Source organism: Camelus ferus, chromosome 13 (genome assembly GCF_009834535.1).
Source record: "Camelus ferus isolate YT-003-E chromosome 13, BCGSAC_Cfer_1.0, whole genome shotgun sequence".
Taxonomy (NCBI): Eukaryota; Metazoa; Chordata; class Mammalia; order Artiodactyla; family Camelidae; genus Camelus; species Camelus ferus.
The window spans coordinates 58,069,696-58,082,033 of record NC_045708.1 but is presented as its reverse complement, the minus strand read 5'-3'; the positions used below and the strand labels follow the sequence as shown (position 1 = coordinate 58,082,033).

The 12,338-nt window shown below is 34.2% G+C and overlaps 1 protein-coding gene across 1 annotated transcript in view; it reads right to left on the bottom strand.

Annotated features, from left to right (window-relative positions):
• Window positions 1-12,338, bottom strand: part of MIGA1 (mitoguardin 1) — a 74,577-nt gene that overhangs the window by 38,712 nt on the left and 23,527 nt on the right. Inside the window, exons 5-7 of the mRNA XM_006186994.3 lie at window positions 11,543-11,669; window positions 8,554-8,687; window positions 7,477-7,600 (exon numbers count right to left, since the gene is read on the bottom strand). Of these exons, the coding sequence (XP_006187056.1) occupies window positions 7,477-7,600; window positions 8,554-8,687; window positions 11,543-11,669 (385 nt within the window). The remainder of the gene's footprint in view (window positions 1-7,476; window positions 7,601-8,553; window positions 8,688-11,542; window positions 11,670-12,338) is intronic.

Sequence of the window (12,338 nt, the reverse complement as noted above, 5' to 3'; positions counted from 1 at the left end):
ATCCTTCCAGAACAGTAAGATAGGAGAAAAAAGGAAGAAGAAAGCATAAGGGTTGGGAAGAAAGAAAGAAAAATAAACGTTATCATTCATAGATATGTGGCCTAGATAAAAATTCCAAAAGAACCTCTGACAAATTACTGGTGTCAGAACTAACAAGAGTTAATAAGGATTGTTGATAATATTCAAAAGCAAATATCAACATTTTAGACACCATCAACAAAAAAGTAGAAAATGTAAATTTTAAAAAGGTACCAAGTGCAATGACAATAAAACTATAAGGGACCTAGCAATAAAGATATATGAGACCTCCACAGAGAAAATTAATTAAAAATTATGAAAAACAAAGATTTAAATAAATGAAGAGCCATATCATATCTGTAGATAGAAACATTAATATTATGAAGATGCAAATTCTCCCATAAACTGACCTATAAATGCAATGTAATAATCAAAATCCCAAGAGGGGTTTTCATGAAACCTGACAAACTCCTAAACTTCGCATGGAAAAGCAAAGGGCTAAGAATAGCCAAGGCAATTCCTAAAAAGAACACAGTGAACAGACTCACCCTGTCAGGTGTCAAGACTCATTATAAAACTATATAAAGCTACAGTAATCAAGACACTTGAAACCAACGCAGGAACAGACAAACAGACTAACAGAACAAAACAGAAAGTCCAGAAAAGACACACATATAAGATAGTCATTTGACATATGACAGGGGGGCATTTCAAATCAGTGAGAAAAGGATACATTATTCAATGAATAATGCTGAGGCAACTAGTTATCCAAATTTTTTTTTAAGAAAGAGTAATAACATACATTTTAAAAAATCAGCTTAGATTCCACTATAGGCAGAAAAAAATGATTCACAGCATGTTGAATTATGCTAAGGAACAGCATCAGCAAACAAACAAACAAAAAAACCAGAAAAGAAAAACAAAATTTACTAAAAACCTGGGGATAGTTATTATAAAACTAAAATCTTAGAGAGGAATTTCAGTTCTGGAAGAGACTTAGTTTGGCTGGAATATATGGGAAACAGTAAAACAAACAAGTCAGAAAAGAGACCTGAGAATCTGGGCTGATAAAATGAGAGACCTCAGCACCAAGAAGATAACTCCGGAAACATGGTGCAGATCTACCAGCGGAGAGAGAGACTGGAGGCAGGAACCTAATTAGGGGATTATTAAATCCAAGAGAACTATAACGAGGGTGCAGAGAAAAAGGAGAACGAATGAAAGTTATACTATGGAGGCAGAATTGACAGAACTTACCAGGTAATTGGATGTGCTGGCAAGGAGTATATCCATTTATCATTTTTTGTTTTCCTCCTATGCATATGGCAAGATCAGGGATGAAGGGAAGTCAATAATCTCAGTTACGTCTAGAATAAATACTTTTACAAAGTATTTGTCCTTCACAAATGCTGGAGAGGCTGTGGAGAAAAGGGAACCCTCCTATACTGCTGGTGGGAACGCAGTTTGGTGCAGCCACTGTGGAAAACAGTATGAGATTCCTCAAAAGACTAGGATTGGGCATATATCCAGAAGGAAGCCTACTTCAGAAACACACCTGCACCCCAATGTTCATAGCAGCACTATTTACAATAGCCAAGACATGGAAACAGCCTAAATGTCCATCAACAGATGACTGGATAAAGAAGATGTGGTATATTTATACAATGGAATACTATTCAGCCATAAAACCCGACAACATTATGCCATTTGCAGCAACATGGATGTTCCTGGAGAATGTCATTCTAAGTGAAATAAGCCAGAAAGAAAAAGAAAAATACCATATGAGATCGCTCATATGTGGAATCTAAAAAAAAAAAAAAAAAAGCATAAATAAAAAACAGAAATAGACTCACAGACATAGAATACAAACTTGTGGTTGCTGGGGGGGGCGGGGGGGGAAGAGATAGACTGGGATTTCAAAATTGTAGAATAGATAAACAAGATTATGCTGTATAGCACAGGGAAATATATACAAGATCTTATGGTAGCTCACAGAGAAAAAAATGTGACAATGAATATATGTACGTTCATGTATAACTGAAAAATTGTGCTCTACACTGGAATTTGACACAACATTGTAAAATGACTGTAACTCAATAAAAAAAAAAAGTAAAACAAACAAAAAAAAAGAAGTAAACTTCTGTTATCTAAAAAACAAAACAAACAAAAGAGTATTTGTCCTTCAGGTGGCAGTTTACTAACACAGAGAAAAAGTAGATTTACAAAGAGCATCTTTTTTTTACTTTCCCAAATGAGTAACTCTGAACATGGCTTAAATACCTTGTTTTAGGAAATGCAAATTTATGTTATTATTGTAATGTGAGAAAAATCAAATTCCCAGAAAAAAAGATGCTGTCTGGAGCATATATTTGAACAATATCTTTGTAAAACAAGGTATGAACATGTGACATTCATCTACCTGTAACCATACAGTTTTTAAACAACCTTAGAAGAGGCCTCATAAAAATGCTAGAATATATATGAATGGATAATGAGTGTTTGCACGTATTACACGTTACCTCATTTCACCTTCACCATTCTATGAAGGTGATCCTAATATAGTCCTCCAGCTTACAGATGAAGATGAGTCTAAGAAAGGTCAGAACTTGCTTAGGTTTTACAGTAAGAGTGGTAGAGCCAGATTTGAACCCATGCGTTTAACTCCAAAGCATGTGTTCTTAACCACTAAGTTATACTGTCAAATCATATTAGAGTTTTTGGGTTGAGCCTTCAAAAATTACAATTACAAAGTTATCATTCAGCAATTAGAATTTTACAATTATCAGAAAAACAGAAACTACAAATAAACATAATAACACTTCTCGATGCTGTTAGCCAGAACGTGCAGGTGAATGGAAACGCACACTAATGTTACTTCAAGTCTCTGTGCATAACCTCCGTGTTCTGTCTCACTCTGAGTTACAGGAGCAGGTGTATACAAAGCATGCCAGAAAAATAGTGGTGTCCTAAATTTAACTCCCCGTGCTAGGAGCAGCACAGAATGGCATTTATGAGTCACAGACATCCCGTATGCAGATAAAATGTGCTGCCCTCTAGTGATTTCAACACCTTGCATGTAACATCAAACAGTCATGTAAGTGAAAAAGAAAATGTGCTTTTTTGATTAGAGAACTAATTCAAATCTTCATTTCATTTTAAAATAAGAATAGAACAAATAACTATCGTTTAAGCCAGGAGTAAACTTTTGATGTTTAAGAGCAAATACAGAACTACATTCATTAATAATTCACTAATTTATAATGGTTAAGGAAATATAAGTACAGAACATAACAAAAGATGAATTAAAGAATACAGAGTGATTACATTATACAAGGAATTCATGCCTTAAAACATAATTCAAATTCTGCCTAATTTAAAGCTACTTTCCTATAAAAGTAAAGACATACTGACAGACAACTACTGTACTATATTTCTTTTCTCAAGCATAGTTTCAAACCACAATAAATGACTATAATAAGGTTTGTTTCTAAGAATGCTTTAAAACACGAAGTATTTGTAGTAAAGTTTTTTTGTATCACTATTACTTCCTTCTCAGATATCAAAAATATTTCCTATTTTAACACAGATGATATTGGCTTAGGAATGCATTAGAGTGGTTGTGACTTCAGAGCCAGGCTGCCAGAAGTTTTTAAAACAAAAGGGCTCTGGGTTCAATTCTGCTCTTTTATTTTCTCAGCATTAGTTCTAATATTTCCAGCGTGCTCTGTACTAAATTAGCAACAGGAGTATCAGCAGTTATTCGAGCTTCTTTTCAGTACTTATCACATTTAATGCAATGACCACTTGGATGACAATACTACAGAATATAAAATCATTCTAAATTTGACAATAGAAGTAAAACTAACAGCACAACAATCACCAAAACCACGTGCAGAAGTTCCCATGGATATAAATAATCATATGGTTCAGAGCACACTGACACAGGATACTCAGTATTTCTGATTACCAGCTGAAGGGGTACTACCTAGAGTAAACATGGTTTACAATTCACCAGGTTCATCAATTTTGAAACTAAGAGATTCTTACTTAATTAAAATAATGTTTTTGACATTTGCATTATTTAACATTTTTAGTAATAAAGTGTTATTTTACATTGCTTCAAACTAGATCAAAATAAACAAACTAGAAAGTGAGAGAAAATTGAAAGGGAAATTAAATCTAAATCTAAAACTATCAACTCAGAATGATGACTGAATGACAATTTAGTAGGAATAATAAATATAATCTAAACCTTGGGCCAGAAAAAACAACTGCACAGGAACAAATGAGGGAGGATGTGGCTTAACAATAACAAATCTAACAATAACAACAAAGAACTTAAAAGTTTTAGTTAACCATTAGCTCAGCATTAGCAATGTTACAAAAGTTAATGTAGTCCTCAGGCTCTGTAATGATAATGTCCAGAATTTTTAGTTCAAAATGGTAGACAGAGCATAAGTATCTATTCTCTTTCCTAAAAGCCCATTAAAAATTACAAGAAAAAATTTTAATGAGGAAAATTATAGCATCACTGGAAAACATGGAAAGGGCATCAACAGACCAGAAATTTTAAAGAATTCCTTTAAATTAGCAAATACAGGATCAGGGAGGTCCTACAAAACCACAGTCTAATATCTCACAGATAAAATGATGGTCTTCCTCATAGTGTCCCAGAGAAGTCCCACAATTCCAAGCCAATAAACAGTGTTACTCTGTTCCTAGCACTTTATTATTTAATTTAATCATCATAATTATTTTGTCAAATAGGTACTATATTGCCCATTTTTCAGATGAAAAAGCTGAGGCCTAGACAAGTTATATAATCACACAGCAAATACAAGGTAAAGCTAGATTTTGAACCCAGTTAGTCGGAATCTTGAGTCTGTACTTTTAGTTATTACTCAGATATAGGCCAAAGGGTAATCTATCAGAGTAACTCATTAAAGCACTACACTAAATTCAGCTGGCACAGCCGGGCCCTCTCCTCTACTTCCCTCTGGTAAGTAAAGTAGTTCACTTCTTCGGTTCTTGGATTAAACCTTGATAAGTTCCTTCTACAAAATGAGTGAAATCTGTCTAGCCTGCTTGGAGGGCCCGAGAGAGAAGGAAAGACGCATGAGTTAACTGCAGATCCCCACCTAGATACAGAGGAAGGTAAAAATTGCAAAGGAAAGGAAAACCCACACTAAATAAATTATACCACCACCAGAAATAAGGTTCCTTACTTCAGTGGCTGTAGGGTTTCCAGGCTATATTTCCTACAGGGAACTTTGTCAAAAAGAGTCAACCCTCCCATTCAAAAAACGTATCTGTCTTCTAAATGGTGAGGAAATACAGCATGGTGGTTAAGAACATGGACCCCAAAGCCAGCTGCCTGGGTCCAAATCTAAGTTCTGTCACTTAACAGCTAAGTAATTCTGTACCTCTCTCCTCATCTGAAAAATGAGGATGATAACTCTATTTATCTCATAAAAGTTGTTGTAAGGATTGAGATATTTTTACTTAGAATAGTACATAACCCAGAGAAGAAACAGTCTTAGCAAAGGGCCGGGAACATGATAACACTCAAACAATGGTAGCTGTTACATATTAAGTCCAAGCGGAAAGGAGATAAATTAGACAACTGCTAAGAAATCTCCCAACCTTGAAAACCTATTAAATTCTTAGGAGAAAAAAAATTAATTTTATCAAATAAGACAAGGCAAATTCCAAAACAATAAAGTAATCAATCAAGTCAGACCAATACTTGGTTAAAGTTCACTCTAGCCTTTTTAGCCTCTCTTTAATTATAACTGCTAATTATAACTTGCCTCTCCCTAATATAAATTAAATGTGTGAAATAAATTTGGATTTAGAGAATGAGAAGAGTTAATGATTTCTAAGCAGTTTTGATTAATATCAAATAATAGATATAACAGCGCTACTCCCCTACTAGAGTCTTGGCCATAGATTCAGCTCTGTGCACCCAGAAGTTCCAAAATGGAAACTTGCAATAACAGAACAAATTGCAAACAATTCCCAAGAAGGAACTAAATATAACAGATTCACGTCAACTGGAGTCTCCAATAATAAGCCAAGGCACTGCTGGGCTGCACGGAAAAGCCAGCCAGCCTAGTAGCCAGTGACAGCTCATGTTAAGATGTGATAGGGGCCAGGAACTTATTATAAATCTGAAATAGCCAAATGTATGGACTGATTATGAGTCTCACTCAAGAAATCCTATCCATTTAGAGTTTCTAGAAATCCTATCCATTTAGAGTTCCAAATTAACAATAATTTCCTCAGAAACAACTTGAAGACCCCAGAAATTAAGCCATCTGCCTAGAGCAGAGAAACTATTAAAAACACTCAAGTCTATTGTGGTTACCAGGGGGGTGGAGGGTGGGAAGGGATAGACTGGGATTTCAAAATTGTAGAATAGACTACACTGTATAGCACAGGGAAATATACACAAAATGTTATGATAACTCACAGAGAAAAAAATGTGACAATGAGTGTGTATATGTCCATGAATAACTGAAAAATTGTGCTGAACACTGGAATTTGACACAACATTGTAAAATGATTATAAATCAATAAAAAATGTTAAAAAAAAAACACTCAAGTCTAATGAATAATTTTTGGTGCAAATAATAGTACGAAAAAATAAAGCCCAAAATTAATACCAAGGTTTCACATTATCACGATAACGTACAGACAGTAATTCACAATTCTAATACAAGTGAAATATTTTACCTAAATTCAAAACACATAGATATGTAAACATCTCAAAACACAGCCATTTTCAGTACTTTTTGTTCAGAAATAAATGTTTTCTTTATTGGAAAACAACAGTCCTCCTCAAATAAAAAGACAATTATTTTTAATAAAAAGATACGAAATATAATTTTATTTTATTCTTTGTATTATTTAAAGAAGTCAAGGAAGCAATTTTAATCATTCTTTCCTTGAGAGGCTTCACTTAAGAAGTCTCTTCCGAGTACTTTTTTTTTTAAAGTAGGAAACAAAGGTAATAGAATAATGCATGTATTGACTACTTACATCAATATCTAGCCTGCAATTGAAATATGGTCAAGAAACAGAAATATTTAAAACATTTTAAATGTATGCCATGAGCTACACATACATTTCTGAGGTAGTGTGTCTGTCCCATTTTTATATTATTGTTTATATTTTTTCCTCCCTCTAACAGTTTAACTGGGATTCTTTCACTTAGAATGTAATTTTAAAATAATATCATAATCCTATTTATGATAAATACTTAAATTATATCAATAAGTTCACTTGAAAAATTAAACTGAAAGAGAAAACCAATAAATACGATAGAACTATTTTTCCTCTTCGCCATTTTCTAAAAAGTATGTAACCATATTAATAAACTTAAGCAAATGATTCCAACAATATAAAAGAAGAAAATCACACATTTCAAAAAAAAATCACATAAAATATCCATCTTACCAATATCATTAGCAAGGGAATTAGGATCAGCTGCTCCCAGGGTGGCTTCAAATTCCTCCTGGAGACGATAGGCTCTCTGCAGCAGAGCTTCAAGTTTATGGATAAATTCAGTACTAATAATATCCTATAAGGAGAGAAAAAGTGTACACAGCAAATATTAGATTCTAATGTTACAATTCTTTTTTTTAAATTTTATTTATTTATTATTGTATTATTTAATTTTGGTGGGGGTCAGGTAGGTAATTAGATTTGTTTGGTTTTTTTTAGAGGAGGTACTGGGAATTGAACCCAGGACTTCATGCATGCTAAGCGTGTGTTCTACTATTTGAGCTATACCCTCCCCCCTCTAATGTTAAAATTCTTAACATTTTCCACTCTTAAATGAAAGGCAGAGAAAGTGAGGGATTTATTATTAAAAAGCTACTGTCGGGTGGTGGAATACTATGATAGAAGTCAGGAAGCCTGGCTTGTAGTTGTGCCTTTGGCAAAATCATCTCAGGCCTCAGGGACTGTTTCCTTATCTATAAAATTAAGGAGCTGGACTAGATCAGGGGTTTTCAAAGTAAGATCCCTGGACAAGCAGCATCAATATCACCTAGAAACTCATTGGAAATGCAAGTTAGAAATGAATTAGAAACCCTGGGGGTGAGGCTCCCAAATCTGTGTTTTAAGAAGCCTTTCAGAGGCTTCTGATTCACCCTCAAATTTGAGAATCACTAACCTAGATGATCAATTAATTCCAGTCTAGCTCTAACTCTATGTGATTTTTATCAATATAATGGGACTTAATTAAACCCAAAGCACAAAAACAGACTTTAAAAATTCCATTAGAAATCATATCTGCTTAATTCTATATACTCTTGGAGAATCAGGAAACTTAATAATGAATTGCAAATTCAGGATTTAACAAATAATTGAACAGAAAAGGCCCCAAAAGAAATATCCCATTACAATCCCAAAGGAGGAAAAAAAAAAGTTCTATTAAATGCCACAGAAATCAAGTACATTGAATCAACATTAAAAATAGTGCAATTCTTCCAATATTAGGAAGACCACTCCCAAGTAAATCACCCTTACATCTACACTTTCTTCTGCAATGGCATCTCCTGCACCCAATTTAATGGAACCACAGGCTTCATCTTCAGCCTGTCTATTTCGAAAGGTTAGAGCTTGCTCCCATCGACGCAATGCCTCTTCAAACAATTCCATGCCTAAAAATTAAGAACAGAACAATTTTAAATAAGCAAAATCAATGCCAAAATAAAATAATTTGGGGTCTGAAGTGTTTTTCATACAGTTAGCACCAATGGCACAGTCTGACTGTAATTTTGGCACTATAGAATAATTTTATGTTCACATCATTTCATAGTAGAACCTTAACATCCCAAAATATTCCTGGTCTACACTTCTAATCACCCAACAATAAGAGAGAAATGATGAATACATTTCGTTTCTTAAAAAATGTAACTCAGCTGGGAATTCAAAATTTGTAGACACTGACAGGCATATGCAGAATAGATAATACTGTATAGCGCAGGGAAATATATACAAGATCTTGTAGCTCACAGCTAAAAAAAATGTGACAATGAATGTATGTATGTTCATGTATAACTGAAAAATTGTGCTCTACACTGGAATTTGACACAACATTGTAAAATGACTATGTCAAAAAAAAAAAAGGTATGAAAAAAATGTAACTCAAATGTATATGCTCAAAAAATTTTCAGAACAATATCACAAATTCATCAAAAGTCCCAACAATAATGGCTAATTTCTATAGTCACACAACTATATTTCAGAATACCCCCCTAAATTAAAAAGAAAACTGATAGGTAAATAGAAAAAACTAGTTGATAAGAAACTACTCGGTTTATAAAAGGTTCTCAGAAGGAGAGAGTAAAGCTGGGAGGAAAGATAATAGCACAGAAATCTAGAATAAAATTGGGCTTTGGTTTTGTGTGTTAGTTAGTTTCTATCTTTTTTTTCCACCAAAAGGTTATCTTAAACTATTATGATACCAGCTTGCTAATTTGGATGGATAAAACGCTGAGCCAGAGTTAAAAATCTACAAGAAGAACCCACAAAGGGTTACAGTCCAAGTAGGAATTTCTGATCCCTGCTGACAGAAAGCCTTTGTGGGAAAATAGGTGAAAATGTGCTCTTTTTCTCCAAATTAAAAAAAAAAAAAGAAAAAGAAAAAAGCTTACCAAAATAATTAGGTACTTCAAACAAAACCAAAATATTTCAAAACCTTAATGTTTCTAGACATATAAAAGTAAAAGATCATTAAAAGCTGCTTAAGAATCTGGCCAAGTCATTCTCAAGATGTTTTTAAGTTATGCCTATCCTCAAAAATCAATTCTTTAATTATCTGAAGAACCTACAGCTCTAAACAAATAACATGTCCTTTAAATGAAATGTAGGCCTTTTCTTCTTATTTAATTTTCAGCAGCAAAGAATCGTTGCCTGGGTCTTCCTTCTAAAAAATGTATGCACTTAAAGAAACAACGAAATCACTATCTACTCTCCTTTTTCCAAGCCATACAATTCTAATTCCTTCATCCTTTTCTCACTCCTTCCACTCTCTATCCATCTGACTATTTTGGTTAAACATAAGGAAGAACTATCTAACAGCAGAGCTGTCCAAAGATAAAAGTTGCCTCTCAGGAAGTACTGCGTCTCACCTCACTGCAGAACATGATCCAAACTGTCACCTATCAGCGGTTTTGTAACAGGAATTCAAACATACGTTAACAATACTTTTTTTCAATGTCACCAATATTGTAAAGGGAACTGAAACAACAGGTGGCAACTGAAACAACTCCTACCGACCCTAATTCTATGACACCGAGACTCCCTGCAGCTTCTCTAGTTTTGCTCTATTTCTCTTCAATTCTAACTCTCAATATTTCAACAGAAGTTATGAGTGTAGATTTACTAGGCACAGTTAATCTAGAAGCAAAGTGAACTTAATTCTCTCAAGACCTTAGAAAAAGCAGCAGAAGAACTACTCTTATATTTTCCCCTACAGGCAGGAGGACCTACTGTGCCACCACTGGAGAAGATACAGTCTTTAACTATTTAGAGCGCGGGAAAGCATTCCTTCTGCCGATTCATCATCCCCTTTACTGCTCTTTGGCCAGGGTTACAACACGACTTTTTGGTTCTGTTTTTCAGTTAGCATGCATTTCCATGAAAAGGAATATAGCATGAAATAGAGTAGGGAAGAACAGGAAAAAGGATTTGAAAAAGTATCTGAATCTGATTGAGTGTTAAGTTCTCTGGTTCTCATCCTGGGCTTCAGTGACACTTTCTAGACATGTTCAAGGTCAAGCTGTAAAACACAGGCTTTCTTTCTATTTAAAATCTTTTCTAGGTATAAGAAGAATAAAAATGATAGCTAAACAGAAAAATTAAGTAAGATGGATTCTGATAGATTGATTACAGAAGAATCAACAGGTTAGGTAAGTGTACTGGATTGAACACTGACCACCCAAAGATATCAGGTCTCCTGTAAATGTTACTTTATAAGAAAAAGGGACCTTTGCAGATGGGATTAAATTAAAGATTTTAACATGGGGAGATTATTCTAGATTACCTGGTAGGCCCTAGACCCAGTCACAACTGTTCTTATAAAAGAGAGGCAGAGAGAGATTTGACACACACAGAGGAGAAGGTGGATACGAAGAGGAAGGCAGAGACTGTAGTTACGTGGCCACAGGCCCAAAGGCAGCAGAAGCTGGAAAAGGCAAGAAATGAATTCTCCCTCAAGCCTCCAGAGGGAGCAAGGCCCAAATGGCACCTTGATTTCAGCCCAGTGATAATGACTTCAGACCTCAGGCTGCCTAAACTCTGAAAAAATCTATTTCTATTGTTTTCAGACACTAAGTTTGTGGTAACTTGTCACAGCAGCCTCAGGAAACTAATATAACACGTTATGTTTTGTGGACTAGATTCAACAGGTATGAGAACATTTTAAAATTATAGCTGCTTCCCTTAGAACAATTCATCATTCTTCAGTTTCACATTAAGTATGAGTACAATGTCTTTATCATGTTATTCCTACCCATCAAGTATAAGTTCTCAGGAGTGGTCACGGGAATATTAACAAGTTTAATATCATCCTCATCTGCTTTGTCCCAGGAGCTAGAATTGCCACAAGCACAGCTATGACAAGAATTGACACTCTGGACCTAAAATTAAGACAGACAGAAGTTACTTCAAAATCTCTTCTGTGATAATATTTTGTGATCTTTTATATTTACAAATTATTTATATAAATCTTATTTCTGGTTAAGAAAGAACCCATGTAATTTTTACCTGAAGAAATAAATCTGATTATATTTAATCAAATTTAGGAGTCATAAGGCCCTTAAATATCCTGAATGCTTGTTTGCTCAAAAATATACAAGTAAATATTTTGAACATAAATTAGTTATTTTCCTCAAAAATCGAAGTTATTTTTATAGTTTACTGTTTCACTAAGTATTTACCTATAAACTTTATCTACATCTATTTTAATTTTAGGTAACTAGCTTATTTTCCTTTTAGAATTCATTACAATGCTGATTCTCTGCTAGATAATAACAAAAACTAAAAAGCCTCTATCATCTTCCCTTCTCTAGCAAGGTCCCCTGAGCTAATCATTTCAGTCAGCTCTATGCAAATGACTCCCAAATCTTGAAGTTCCATCCTATTATGAAAGATTTACCCCCAAATTTCTATCTGCCTGTTTGATGACTCCTTTCTGCTGGCATCTCAAACTGACTATGTAGAAAAAAGAGCTCTGTGTCTTCCCACAACAAAAGCTTCCTCCTCCCAAGTTCACTAACGGTACTTTCATCTCAATGATTTCTCAAACT